The following is a 15,434-nucleotide window of genomic DNA, read 5'->3' as shown; positions in this document are numbered from 1 at the left end:
TTGATCATTGTTAACATAACGCGCCGCGCTTCGTCGCACACGTCCGTTTATCCGTCGCATTTTCTTTGGAACTTGTAGCACGCCGCGTTCGCAGGCTTCGCGGGCTTTATGAATTTTAGAGGGTTTAATAATACCTCGAAACTAAGTTGCTTCGTCGTGCTGGCACTCGGCTGCTCGTCATTTCCGGTTGCCGGTGTGGGACTGGTGGAAGCGTCGACCGCGACCTGCGGAGCGTCTGTTTCTAACAAAATTGGCTTGGATTCCGGTGGCGAACCGCTACGAGGTGCCGAGACACCGCCAAGAAGTTCTTCCGAGTCGCTGCCTTCTGTATTACCAACGACTGTAAACCAACCAATTTATAACACTTCAGTGTCGGTGATTGAAAGGTCGTTTTATGGCTGAATAACAACTGTCTGCTCCGAGGATGCAGTAAACATAATAAGAAAGTGAATGCCTTTTAAGAAAATAAATGAACGCCGCGAGAGTTTAGCGTTCGTATCGAGGGGAATAGGAGAGTTCGGTATAGTGAATTCTTCCAAATTGTCCCTCAGCTTGGAGACGAAAATTGACGACTTGGAAAGAAGAGGAAATTGTCGACAACTATAAGAAACGAACAGCAAGATTCAAATAATAATATGTCCTCCATCCAAGTTGTAAATTTTTCTTTTCATTTTTCTTTTCATCTTTCTTTTCTTCCAAGCCGAGGGACAAAATTTGGGAGAATTGTACAGCTCCGCAAAAAGCGAGGGGAAATGAACCCCATGGAATACGTTAGGAGAATTTTCGGGTTCGTATTTCATAGGTAAATGAAGGGAATGCGCGGCACCCCTGCTTTAAAAGCCTGTAGGAAAGCTTTCATACCGCGTTACTTAGTTTTAAAATGCTTGGGGATAGCACTTTCGACTGATTTTTACCGCCTGGCCACGAGTCGACCAGCTGCGGGCTGCAAGAATGCCTAATGTGTACACAGCGTTTCAATGATGCTCAACGTTCAACCCCTTGCTGTTCTATGTCGTCAGATGGAAATCACTTTGTACATCGCTGGACGCAAGCCAGAAAGCCGGTTGCGGCACATTTTCCATACGTGCGTTATTAAAACATTGAAAATGTCACGGTTAGACCACGGATAATGTAGCTGCACGTTTTTCAAATGCCGATTAATATTAATGAACTGTGAATGACATCATTACCGCGGTTTTACCGTCGAGCATTTTCTGGTTGGTAAATTGAATTTGTTCCACAGTCTACCCACCGCTCTTTTACATTTGTATTTAACACAATATGCATGTGCGGGAGATGAATTAATTTCTTTTATAAAAAAAGGGATTTTTTTTTTAATTTTGTTACAAATTTGAAAGAAGCGCCCCGCTGTGAAATCCTAAAACTCCACGTTATGGGCTTGTTATCGAAATCTTATTGTCAGTTTTTAGCAAATATCAGATGTCTTTTGAAAAGCGAATTTTTTCAAAATTCACTGGGAAGAAAACGTCTACGATCGTCGAAGCTCTGGTATTTAATTTGCAAATATAAATAGATCAATATATTAAATAATATTAATTATTATAATATCAATTTATATATATATATATATATATATATATATATATATATATATATATATATAATATATATAATTATAATATCAATTTATTTAATTTGCAAATATAAATAGATCAATAGATCATCGTGGCAAACAAGAATAAATTAAAGCGATTCACGGAGTTAAATTAATAATATGTTTGCGCGGGTACAGCATATGGAACACACACACGCATACACATACACATACACATATACCACGCGTCCGCAACGATACAAAGGAAGAAAATGAAATTCTATTGCTATGTAAATGAAGGAAGAAAACCAGAAGCGAGGATCGCTTTTTTTGCGCTACTTGTAACGGTACGAAGCGAACAAAAAAAAAAAAAAAGAAAAAACGAAAGAAATAGAAGACCGAGAGAGTTCGCGACCGGGGGAAAACAGTAAAAATAGAGGTTACAGTTTTAGTGGTTGTTCCGAGCGCGGAATGTCTCTCAGTGGCAACGTGTCTAGCCTGAATTTCTCGTCAAAGGGAATTAAACCCGGTCGCCTATGGTTGAGCGTCACCAACCCCTCGTAAACAAAAGTCAGCATCTCAAAGGTATCAAAGTAACATCCGCCTCGGTAAAGACTGTATTTATAGTTAGTTTCTGAGTGCTGCCCGGTACTTAAGTCATGGAGCGCGGAAAGTATTTTCGGGGCTATTTTGAAGGGGTTGTTACCTCGCGCGATCTGAAATAAACACGCGGAATCGGTCGGAATCAACCCCATTTCTATGGGACAATCGGAACCGCGAATAAATCACCGTCCTATCTCGAAGCATACATAGAAAGCTAGAAAATTGAAACGTTTAGAGCACACAGCAGACTGTGCAAAGTCTCGAGAAAATTGAATATCATGAATAATGTGTTACAAGCTGCCCGGTGGCTTGCAACGAGACGAGGACGGGGGGCAACCTAATTTGCGAAAAACTACAACCGAAAGGCCGGCCGGGTGCTTGTATTAACACTTTCATTAGATATTAATAACATTCTAGAGCTCGCGCACGCACGGTCCGCGCGTTCATAAATATTCATAAATATTATGAATGCGTAACGTCCGCACTCCAATTACAATCTAACGGATTACACGCATCGCTAGTTACGGGACAACTCCGTGCAAATTATACTCGTCGCGTCGATGGAAAAAGTCCGGCCGGGATGGAGAAAGAGGAGGAAAAAGAGTACAAAGGTAAAAGGCGCCGGGTAAAATATCGTCGAACCACGTTAGCGATCTGGGGAATCGATGGGACACGGCGTCGCGATTAAATTCATAAATTACAGATAAAAACGCGCGGCCCCGGTTCTCTTCCGTAATCGGCGGCCGAATTCCACGCGTAAAAGCACAATTATCGTTAATGCGTCTCGTCTACGACTCGGCCCGAAAATTATTCACGTCGCCGCGGACTTAATGAGTTAAACGAAAGTGTACCGAAAAGGAACGGCGCGTCCATTTGTGCGGCGTTTACTTCGCAGGCATTACACGCTCGCGCCGCGGAGGTGTAATGTATTCTTTAATGTGTCTGCATTACGCCGGGTGGTTTACCGTTACCTAGAGACGGCGGTGTAAAAGCGTTCCTACGAAATGAAACGTTGAAAAGGAGCCTTTACGCAACGGTCCTGCACAAAAGAACGCCCACGACAGTCGCGCGAGCGCACGATAAAACGACGAAGTGTCTCAAAAATGTTCGTGTAAAACGCCTCGCACCCTTCGCCGGATAAACACAAAGCTGTCCCGTCCCATTTCAATTCATCGGCCGTCGATCGGCTAACGCTATCGAGCCTTTTCAATTTTTTTTTTTACGACCGATACCGCGTAGAAAACTCCGCCAGACATATTGTGCGTCCTGTTTTTCTTTCGGGCCGTTCACGGCCCGAAGATCGTTTCGAGGTAGCATTTTTTATTGCGGCGTTACGGTCGAGGCAACGTTGAAACGTATTTTCGTTTGGAACATCAAAGAGATCGAAGTTTTCTGATAAACTGGGAGACTCGGTTGTGCGAGAAGCGAAATCATTTTATATACGCTGTGCCCTAGTTAGCGCGCGACTTGCCACTTCGGTGACACCGCCTCGAGAGAGGAAGTTGGACAGCAGTTTCTTATTTTTTTCTCTTGTTTTCTTCTTTTTAACGTCACGTTGCACTTCGGCGCCTGGCATATACAATTACGCGACATCCAAGAAGTGCCGTGAGGTAAAGGAGACGCTTCTGGAACTAGATAGCTTTTGTAACGTATACGATTGGCTATTAATTTACACCTACGCCGCCGCCCCAAATTTCGTGTCGCTTGGCGGTGCCTCGAATTAGATAAAATCATTCGTATGCTTTTTCGAAAAACTGAAGAAACCGTATCCGTAAAAAAAGAAAGCTAGACGGCCGCTTCGAAGTGTAACACAAAACCGCGGTATCTATTATTCTCGGAGCTCGCATTTTAATTCTAATTATCGTTATGTTAGTAGCGTAACAACAGACGGTAATTGGGGGTTCGCAGCGTTGAAAGAATAAACATTTCGAATCGCTATCTGCTGCTTAGTTTCTCGAAAAACCGCGCACCATGCATAATTCATACGGAGCAAAGCCCCGGAGAATTTACTTTACCGAATCACTGGCAGACGGTGCATATTTGATGTTGTATAATACCGCATTGTTATTCTGCATAATATTATAGTTTGGTCAATTAAAAAAAACACTTCCGGAAGCGTCTCGTTTCAGCCACCCCGTTCCTCGTTACCGCGGGTGTTTCGATTTTAAAGGCGGAATGCCGATGATAAAAACTTCATTTTCACTGGAAAGTATCCGCATATAATTTCGATAATCAATTGCGAATGAAAAAAATACAGGGTTCCTCGGAAAGAATCATCCGATTTCAAAAATTTATATCTTAAAAAATTACACTCAGAAAATTATAATTCAAACACGAATATAACGGGAAGATGCGCGAGTTTTACTTTTTATTATTTTTTGTCTCATGTACCAAACCGTTGGATTGGTCGCAGTTCGTCCGATAATATGGTTCTACACAGTTGGCCTCAGAGATCACCCCGACCTAACCCCATGCGACTTCTTCTTTTGGGGATTTGTAAAGGATCTTGTCTTTGTACCACCTTTACCTACAAGTGTAAATTTTTTTTTTATTATTATTTTAATAAGTACATCTGCAATCTGTTACAAAATAACAATAAGCAAGATTTTTTAGCTATTTACTCATAATATGTAGATATTTCGCCCACTGGCTCATATCTTCTTTGATTTTCTTCTAGCTAATATAATTGCTATAAAGGTTTTATCACGTTTTGCTTTTGAGATCAACTTATTTCCTGCTACAAGTGTAAATGAACTGAAAAAAACGCATTTGTGATACTGCACAAACAATTACCAGAGATACGTTACACCGTGTTTCGCAAGAACTTTCATATCGCAATGATATCATACGTGTAACGAAAGGAAGTCGTATTGAACACTTGTAAACAAAAACTCGCACATTTTCCCGTTACATTCGTGTTCGAATTATCATTTTCTGTGTGTAATTTTTTGAAATATAAATTTTTGAAATCGGATGATTCTTTCCGGGGAACCCTGTATAACACTTCGGGGGTTGCGGCGGGGTGTGTTTTATTAGCGTTAGAAATCGGGTGCGTCGCCCTCGAATATTCTCGACGGATCAATTGCAGGGTTGATTATCAGTGCTGTTAGCGGTATTAGCGCCCAAGCCGAGATGAAATGCGGTGGTGGTCCAGGGTTTGATTTATTTTCATCGGAGCCTCGCCAGACGGCCGGCAAATATTTGACGGGAACGGTGAAAAATAAGGAAATTTTTCTGTCGGATTAGTGATATACAGGACGCGCGCAGGCCGCGCAGCATGCTTTGAAGTATCGGGAGCCATCCGACGAATCCCGGCACCGCCATTCTGTCTAGCTCATTCCCGGCCTACACGGTGTCTCGCTATCCTTCTCTACGTTCACGCACGGCTGAACTCGATCTGATAATTGATGTGGGGTCAATTCCTGGAACTGAAATAGGTACCTTGCCCTGTTATATGAAATCGGACGGACCTCAAGCGTTTCATGCTTAACCGGGGAAGAAGAATGCTGTTCGTCGTGATTATTCAGCTGGTGGAAAAGAATTGTGAGGCGGGGCTCGCTCGGTGGTTCCCGAGCAAAAAACTCCGTATGATGGTTGTTTGTAACTCAATTATGCAATCGATAATGAACTGAATATATTTATACAAAACCCACCGGGCCTCGAATACATCGGGCAGGAATTTAATCGTTTCTATTATTTTGTTCTTTACATAGGACACTTTTGTAAACATTATGAATTTCTACTTGATACTTTTGGGCCTGGTGGTTTTCCATAAATATATTCGGTTCATTATCGACTGCAATACCTACAATTTAATCGTTTCTATTATTTCTTCTTTATACATAGGACACTTTTAAACATTATGAATTTCTACTTGATACTTTTGGGCCTGTTGGTTTTGCATAAACATATTCGGTTCATTATCGACTGCAATACCTACAATTTAATCGTTTCTATTATTTCTTCTTTATACATAGGACACTTATAAACATTATAAATTTCTACTTGATACTTTTGACCCCGGTGGTTTCGCATAAATATATTCGGTTCATTATCAACTGCAATACCTACAATTTAATCGTTTCTATTATTTCTTCTTTATCTAGGACACTCGTAAAAATTATAAAGTGAATTATAATTTTAGTTTCACATTAACGTTTGCTCTCAGTGATCAGAAAGCAGCATCGTAGCTGACGAAAATTGCAGGCGCATGATTAATTAACAAGTTATTACTAATGATAACTCGAGGATATAATTTTCTAGAACGCCTATCGATCCGACAAATTCTAATCAAATTGATGCACAACCGTTCCCCTAGCCGGCCCTTCTTCCGGTTTCCTTCGATGTTCATACATTAACCCCTAAGGACCAACGCCCATTCCCTGTATCGACCAACGAACTGTCGCCAGCGATCAATATTTTACAATGCACAATAATGGGTTCATAGATTTACGATTGAGAAGAACACAACACCATGGATTTATTTCTCCGTCAGCTTTCGTTTAACGCGATTCGATAAAAATTGAAGAGTGCGATGTCCGCTAAAAGCCTTTAACTCGAAACATTTCTATATTCTAAATGGATTCGGAACCCGGCACATGTGTGCGAACACGTACGTATGCAAGTATACATGCCGCTCAATTTATGGAAAAGAGCCAGGGGTACCGATGACTTATCGTTCGCGCAGAGTGTGTCATAGTGATTCCTGGCCTGACTAACGCCCTAGGGGTAGTTACGATCGATCGGGACTCGCCAAAAATTCTACAACGCTGGAAATTACCCTAATGCAAATTACTAATTATATGCGACGTATAGACAGCGGATTTTTATAGATTTATCATAACAATGACTAAGTACAGTGGGAAGGACTCTGAAGAGATTAAAAGAATTTAAGGATATTGTTACGTAAGCTTCAACTTAATACGATTGTTGAAAGAAGAAAGACATTAATTCGTATAATTTTTATTTTGTCGTTACGCAATTACGTCGTTATACTGGTCTCGCAGTACTCGAAATACACTTTCGAACGATGCAATTTAATAATTAATTATCCGTCTTTCCTGGCCGAGCACGCGATCAACTAAAATCCGACATCGTTCACGCTCGATCTTCCAACGTATCGACCAATTTGAACCGATGACGATTCGGATACACCGGGTCAGAACGGACCCGGTCACCGCCACGCGGGTTAAAGCGTCCGAGAGCTTACGGTGCCATTTCGGTTGCCGGCGCGAAGGTCGAGCAGATTCCATCGGAATCGGGAGGGAAACCGAGCGATTCGGAGCATTCCGTAAACAGAGAGGCGCAGAAATAAAAATTTTTATTGCGGAACAGGTCGCCGCCGCCGCGATCGCCGCCGCGGTTTTTAGTCCCCGTGAAGCCGAACGGAACGATATCCCCGTGGTACGAAATTTCCCCGGCATAATCGAGTAATCCGGCGTGCAATCTCGATCGGGCGGAATACTCGGGGGCCGATTCGATAAAACGAGTTCCACGCGGCGGCGGCCCGTGTTTCCAGCGTTCAAACGTTTCGACCGCCCGTGGCGACCTTCCGCACTCCTGTTTCCCTCGGGCCTCGCCGCGGTCTTCGGATCGGAGAACGTTTCTCCCCGGTTTATCTTAATTCGCGCGATACATCATTAAGCCGGTGTGTGGGGCGATTCCGGTAAAATATACGCTGGAAAAAAGAAACGTCGGCATCAAAGGGGCCGCGGGGTAACGATAATTAGCGATACGGAACGCGTAATAAACGAAGCCGGCCGCTAATTTCAATTATTCGAGGCAGAAGGGTAAAAAAGGAGTAAAACGAGCTGGAGGCGGTGGCTGCTGCGGCGGCGGCGGCGGCGGCCGCGTTGGAGGGAGACGAGGAGGAGGAGAAGGAGCAGGAGGAGGAGGAGGAGGAGGAGGAGGAAGAAAAGAGGAGAAAAAGCCGAATAATCGTATCTGCATAAAGAAACGGACGCACATCCGCGTATAATGATACCTGCCGCGTGGTAATTACGCCCGTAATTCTTTCGTGGGGCAAGCGTTAAAAACCGAGTCCGCCGAGGTTGTTGTGCATGCACAAGCACGCGGCCGCGTATGGGAGAAATTAGAGTCGACAATGCGTATACGTGTGCACGCGTGCGTGCCTCTGTGGGCCAAGGAGCAAAAAGAATGAACAAAGAGAGGAGGAAGCGAGCAAAAAGAGTGAGTGAGAGAGAGGGAGAGAGAGAGAAGCCGAGGATCACCGAGAGTTGTGTTCTTTGCTCGATACCGAAGGAATAGAGAATACCAGCGGTCGCCTTTTATCTAACCACCGGACTAATGCATGTAACGAACTCGCAAGGTCCCGATAATTAAACTCCACCCCTCGATCGCACGAGTGCACTCCACCGCAGAGTGCACGAGCGTGCGCGCGCGCTCACTCGCCCGAGCGAGATAGCTATATAACTCCTTTCCTCGTCTCTCCGTGTGTTAGAGGGTATACACCGTGCCGCTTTTGCGCCCTCTTGAATGAAAAAGCGAAGGGAGAGCGGGACAAACGGTTTCTTCTTTGTAAATCACCCCTTTCTGTTTGCTCGCTCGTAACTTTTATCATTTGCCGGCGCAACAGCTTTCCCCGGTATGAAAATTCGTCCGGTCGCTGATGCATGAGAAAGCATCCGTAAAGAGCGCAAGACCGGGGAGAGAGAGAGAGAGAGAGAGAGAGAGAGAGAGAGGAGAGAGAGAGAGAGAGAGAGAGAGAGGAGAGAGAGAAAGAGAGAGAGATCGGTCGGGATTTAAGCGGGATCTCCGACCAGCTATAGCCAGCCACCAGAGAGGATCGGTGAATAATTCGACGGGTAACGCGCGTTGTTTCGCCGTCGGAATGTTTTCGTTGAAACACGCGGGCACCCCCGCGACCTTTCCTTTTCTTCCTCGCCGACGCTTATATTTATTTTCGGACCGTTCTATGTATAGGGGGTACCGGCGGGGCCTGGTCTCGGGCGAGGGGCTTGTTTTCCCGTCGATTTTTCGTGAACGGCCGCCGCTGGGGAAACGCCATAAAACTTTTTAGGGGACTTTGACCGTCGCTGGACCGTTCCTCGCGTTTCCCCCCGCGCATAGGTACTTGCGCGCGAAACGCAGTAAAATGCAAATTTTATGAATGCGTAATAAAGTTGTTTGATGGAGGGAAATAAAGGAATAAAAGTCATTGAGACTACGGGCCAGCGTCGGGGCTTCGGCAACATTGTAGCAACGCCGGGTGATCGCTGTCGTGTCCGAAATTTAAATTTCTGCTGGCAAATATGTATTCGGCTCCGGCGGTTCTTCTTCGGTTGTTGCGACGTTCGGTCCGCGGAACACGGAGGGAGTTATTTAACATTGCGCACGAATGTGCTAATTTTGAAAATTGTATTTCCGACGGAGTGGTTTTTCGTTTCGACGTTTCGCGAGCCTCTTGCGGACCGGAACCGCTCGACTAGGATCTAAAAATGAGATGAATTAAAATTTTTCGGATTCTGTACCGCGCGGCTGACTTAGAGGAGTGTGCTGTATTTTTACGCCTCCACTTAGTCTTTGACGTACCGTACGTTCGGATATTTTCTCGTTCAAAATAGGCTCGCGATCGACGACGATCAAAATATCTACGATAATTAACGATTGTTTCGTAAACATATGCTATTAATGAAATCGAGCATAAATACTCTACAACTAGTATTTCTCTGTTCTGTGCATACGTTTCCTGACAGGAAAGATCGAAGAGATATCTCGGACGCTAACGACATTTAAGTTCACCTACATACGTTCGTTTGATTAGGGGCGGTAACGGCGTCAATTGAAGCACCGCGGAACACGGAGAAACGCGTTTAAATCGCAGGAAACGCGACAACGGGAGAAGCAACGCGCAGGTTGCGTAAAAATCTGTGGACGCGAGAACAATGACAGCCGGGCGCCGATGGATTAACCAGCAAGAAAAATGCAAGTGTGACGTAACACCACGTGGGATCCGCTTCTGTCATACTGCAGCAGCAGCAGCAGCAGCATCATCGAAGAGGACACGCACGGCCGCGCGCGGCTCGCAAAATATATCACGCCTATAACCGGATCGGCCGGACAATCCGTATACGGAATAACAGACGATCTATCCGTACATCGTGATTTCGACGCGAACATCGATATACATCGTGCGTGTATACGACAAAAAAATATACAACGGAAGGAAAAAAACATTGGCCGTAGGAGGGAGAAGGGATGAGGGAGAGGGAGAGAGAAGAGTCGAGGCGCGTGAGTGAGAGTGAGAGAGAGAGAGAGAGAGAGAGAGAGAGTAAGAGAGACGAGAGAAAGGGAAAGAGAAAACGAGAGAGAGACATAATAGAAGCTTACCAGAAAAGGGTCTGTAGCCAGCGAGGAACCTTGCCCGCCACCACTTTACCAATCCGGTAGCCATGAGACCCTCATGCATCCACAAACGCTGCGCACACTTTCCTTCCAGGCTTCTTGTTCCGCCACTTTTCTTTTTTTCTGTTGTTTCGAGCCTTGCCGCCGACGTAGAAATTCTTGTTGATCCTTTACGCGCGACAGCGGCCGGCGGCAGCGGGGCGGCGGGAACACCAACAGGATTCCGCTTCGGCTCCGTAGAAAATCCTTGGTTCACCTGACTCGGTCACACGTCGTCCCCCGGGTGTTCCATACAATACCGATTTTCTGTTATACAACCTCCGTGGTTTTATTCACCGTACATGATCACACATTTGTGCTACGAAATCGAAAACAACCGCACTCCCGAGAACTTCATACTCTCCTCGTTGGACATCGAGTGACACGGTAACTCGTGCCAGAGGGAGCGAGCGAGCAAGAGAAAGAGCAAGAAAGAGAAAGAGAGGGGAGTGAGAAGGAGAGACAGAGAGGACACGTACAAATAACACGTGTTTCAGCAGCCACAGCGTTAGGCCTAGCAGGCAGGCAGGCAGGCAGGCAGGCAGGCAAGGCAGGCAGGCAGCAGCGACCAGTCTGCGTCCCAGTGTGTCGGTCGCCTTTTGCCTTACTTTCTATCTTCCGTTTATCGTTGTCTCGACAGCAAGGGACGAAACGTGCGGGCTCGCATGCTCGCCCCCTGTCACCGAATTTAGTAACACGCACAGCTGCGGCCGCGTAACAAACACACGCCCGATTTTAATCCAGGTAAAAGCCCGAGAAAAAGGAACGCGGCCGTCGGGAAGGGTCGTCGGTCACACGGCATCGCTCGAGACTCGTGGCCCGTCTACGACTACGGACGATCGTTCTTGCCTAAACCACGTTCCCCGTAATTCCCTTTCCCCCTCCATAGGGCGCTGCGTCGTCACAGTGCCGAGTCGTGGATACACGGGCCCTGAAGGTAGGAGGCGCGGCTCGAAACCTCCGATTCACGCTCTTTCTGTGCGTCTCTCTTTCACCTCCCTCCCGTTCCCGCTTTTTCGTCAGCCCGTCTCCGTTCCACCATCGGGATCCGTTGGCCGTCCTTCTCCGGCCAACCGGTGTGCCTCTCTTCCTCTCTCTCTCTCTCTCCTTTTTTCCCTCTTTTTTATACTCCTATCTCTCCCTCTGCTCCCTATAATTCCACCTCTCATGTTTCGCCTCGTTCCATCCTTCTGATTCTATCCTATATCCTCCTTGTTTCATCTCTCCGTGTTTCTCTCTTCTCTCTCCTCTTCGCGTCCCTCGCTTTCCTCTTTTTCTACGCGTTCTCTCTTCCCTCGTGCGTTTCGCTCTGTCCCTTCTTCCAACTCCCGAGGCCCGTCGTCCTTCTCCCTTTTGCCTTCGCAGCACCAACCACGCGTATATACTTTCCTTTTCTCCTACTCTTTTTCTCCTTCCTTTTTGTACGGCGAAGGTCTATGAGAACGCCGAAGAAGGACAGCTTCGCACGGCTGGTGGGGTTTTGAAGGAAGCCGATGATGGTTCAAACGTGGTCTACGACGACACTAAATGTCGGCGGTCTGCGACGCCTTGCCGCAACGGCATGCGTAAAGAACGAATCGCGGCCTCCGAAGGATTTCGATGATCGCGCGCGCGCGGCCGCCAAACACAAACAGTCCGCGAGGATTTTTGCGACGGTCGCGATCAAGCGCCGCCGTCGCCGTCGGCCGGCACCGCACCGCCGCCGCCGCCGCAGCCTCTCAGCCGTGATCCGGGGACGTTGCCCCGGATCCGTTTCTTCCAGAGAAAGTCGGTTTTCGAGGGATTCGGAAAAACGGGGCTTCTTTTGAAAGGATCAGACCCGCCGAACGTCCCCCATTCCAGCCGGCGAATCCGTCGGCTTCGCTGGAATCGTCGCCCGGAATCCCGTAATTCGCCGGAATGATCCGCGACCAGCTTCTGTGTGCCCTCCATTCCGGCAAACCGAAATCATCGGGGAACGATGTTCCCGTTTTTTTTTTTTTACTTGACCCTCACATTCGGATTTTCAAAATATCAGACCGTCCGCCGGCGATTTGTTATTTGTTCAGAAACGAAAAAACAATGTTTCCCAGAACATCGCAAACTGCAAGTGCTACCGTGTCGACGTCCGACGCTGTTATTGTTGCCGTCCTGCGTCCACTTAATGCGTTTCCGGAGTTCGTCAGAATTTCAAAGAAGGGGTTCCAACACTTCCTAAACGCTCTCGTCTATTTGTTTTTTTTTTCCCTCGCTTATTCAAGGTTAAAGTACGCGAGTGTGCCGGTGTTGTGGAATAAATGAGAAATACTCTTTTTGGAGACTGTACCCGCACGCTATTATCTCCTAGCGGTGTTTCAGAAGAAACATAGGCGTCGCCCTCGGCAATGCGATGAATGAACTTTAACGGAAAGCACTTTGTCACGTATACATCAGCTAGCCGTGGTAATCATTTTACACGTAGCCGAGCACAAAAAGAGGACAATTTATCAACCGGCCGCGTGCACGCGCGCCTGCGCTTTTCCTTTGCGAGAAACGTAACCTGTCCTCGACGCCTTACAAATAAACAGAGCGCGTTACAACGAATTCCCCACCGAGCAAAAATAAACGAATCGCGTGCAAATAGTTGCGCAATTTTCTACGACGTCGTGAACAATAGTTGCTCGTCCCGAATCGTCGAAAGTAGCGGTCGACGAAGGAAAGTAGAAGCGGATGCGATTGATTGCAGAAGCAATTTGCCGAAGGTGCGTGACCGTAGAAGTACAGTAAGCGCAAAGATGAGGAAATGTGGTCGTGATCTCGGTCCCCCGGGTATCTACGCCACTGGCTCGGCAAGTACCCCCTTGCTCTCCCTGTACGGAAAGTCTCTGCCCACCATGCCACGCTATGCCGTGCTGTGCTGCGCCGTGCTACGGTTTGCCGTGCCATCCTCAACCGCGTAGCGTGGCTAGTTGTTTCTTTTCTTTATTCCTTTGTCGGAAAGTCGGTGGCGAGTCTCGTTTTTAAGAGAAGAGTAGAGGGGAGGAGGCAAAAGGAAAACGACAACCGCTCAGCAGGGGCTGAGGAAGGAATGGTCGGGTCCGGGGACCCGAGGGAACGGGGGGCAGGGCCACGCAGCAAAGAGAATAAAACGTACCGTTCAAAAACTCAGTACAGACTAACCTCGAAATAAAGCCGACAACCCGCTCGGGAAACCGAGGCACGTCTATTAATAATAAACTGTTTTCAGTTAAGTATTCGGCGATCGTATGGCGCGGCCGATGATCGGGTCTTGCGGACACAGCACCGTCCGGCCTTTTCCACCGAACCGAACGCGAAACCGTCCAACGCGCCTTCCGCACGGCGCGCGTTCCGTTTGCGTTTGTTATGTAATATTACGTATGAATAGCGCGTGTATCCAGCACCGCTAAGACTGCTGGCTGAGTCTACAAAAAAATTCCCTTGCCGCGCCTCGAAAATGAAAAGCACCCGGTGTCCCGTTTGCCCCGGAATCGCGACACTCGGGTCTAGGTTGACCCAGGGTCGCGAGCGTACTTCATCCAGTTCGCCAGCGGCCAGTTTAAATTACTGGATATTTGTGCTAAGGCCCAATTAGAGGGTCAACGTTGGCGTCGAAGCGGAGGATGCAACGAAAGCCGATGTCGAAGTTCAAACGTGCGTAGAAGCGGGGAACCTCTCGGGATAGACTAGTTTGAACAATCTTGTACACACATGTCCCCGGAGCGTTGATTAATGACTAAGGGGTTGGTGACGCAAGAAGAGACGTTCCGGGGTGACCATTGGTTACCCTAATGACTAACGTTAAGAGATAAATGATTAGGAACAGTGGGACAGAGCAGTTGAGTCAGGACAAACGTACAGTTATCTAACGATGCCGATGGGCATCTTATACATATAGATGTATCACTCTATACCGGGTAATTAGCGATTTTGTTGAACGGGAAAACGAAAATGTTGTTTGCGCAACCGATGGTAAACGTTGGGAGAGTTTTAACCCTTTGAACTCGAGTGGCGACTGTAAGGCGCCATTGAAAATTGTTATTATCATGTTTCGAAGTAACTTTAACATCATCAAATTTGTTTGTATTAGAAGAACTGTAAAATGTGTAGTTGTTGCATGGGTCAAGAAATTCAATTTCATATGTGCAAGATGCACTGGGTTCTACAAAATGGAAATGCTACAGGTTGGAAAAAGTATTTCGAATTTCGAGCTGAAATGGCTCCGACCGCTAAAGGTTAAATTTATTCTCGGATCATTTTGCATGGTAACCGTTAATCTACCATTATCGCGCCGAGTCCCAATTTCTCGCTCTATCAAACGACACTCCAACTTTCGATCCTCAAACGTCAAAACTAACAACGATAGCGATCTCGACGCGATAGAACGGTTCGCGATGTTTGCGATGAATCTGACGTTATTTATTGACCATATAGCATTATCGGTGCAGTAGTAATCGGCACGATCCGAACGATATACGTGCATACATACGTACATATGTACATGCATACATACATACGCGTCGTATCAGGTCATCGATGCTAAAATTGAACGCTTTACCACGTCGTCGATCTGTCGCGAAACGTGTTAGGATCCGAACCGATACGATTTCGCGCAGCAAAATGTCCGAATATCGGTAGCATCGGTAATATCGGAATCGTAACCGCGAAAGAGGAAGCGCGCAGATGAATAGAAAACGTTGGCTGATCGCTGAATTGAAAACGCCGAGGAGCATTATCCATGTATTAGATGGGATTTTCATATTTTTACGCGGAATTACGGCCGAGCAAGCGTGTTAAGTCGGAGCGCTTAAAAAAAAAAAGTTGTTTCCTCAAATAAAACTTTAATTGGGATCATCGAGCTAATAAACGATTTATTCTCTTTTTTGCCAAGGCACAA

At 46.5% G+C, this 15,434-nt stretch overlaps 1 protein-coding gene and 1 long non-coding RNA gene across 4 annotated transcripts in view; one reads left to right on the top strand and one right to left on the bottom strand.

Annotated features, from left to right (window-relative positions):
- Positions 1-13,163, bottom strand: part of nkd (NKD inhibitor of WNT signaling pathway naked cuticle) — a 21,022-nt gene extending 7,859 nt beyond the window's left edge. The window contains exons 1-3 of one of the 3 annotated variants that reach the window (XM_033478946.2): positions 11,170-13,163; positions 10,508-10,880; positions 135-340 (exon numbers count right to left, since the gene is read on the bottom strand). In XM_033478946.2, the coding sequence (XP_033334837.1) occupies positions 135-340; positions 10,508-10,586 (285 nt within the window). In that variant the 5' untranslated portion in view covers positions 10,587-10,880; positions 11,170-13,163. Of the gene's footprint in view, positions 1-134; positions 341-10,507 lie in introns of all 3 variants that reach the window. The other 2 variants (XM_033478947.2, XM_076519197.1) reach the window with 2 other exon arrangements.
- Positions 13,157-15,434, top strand: LOC143258867 (uncharacterized). The gene is made up of 2 exons (XR_013032775.1): positions 13,157-13,669; positions 13,767-15,434. It is a non-coding gene; the product is annotated as an uncharacterized LOC143258867 (long non-coding RNA).

Source organism: Megalopta genalis, chromosome 2, assembly GCF_051020955.1.
Source record: "Megalopta genalis isolate 19385.01 chromosome 2, iyMegGena1_principal, whole genome shotgun sequence".
NCBI lineage: Eukaryota > Metazoa > Arthropoda > Insecta > Hymenoptera > Halictidae > Megalopta > Megalopta genalis.
This window is presented reverse-complemented; position numbering and strand designations above follow the sequence as displayed.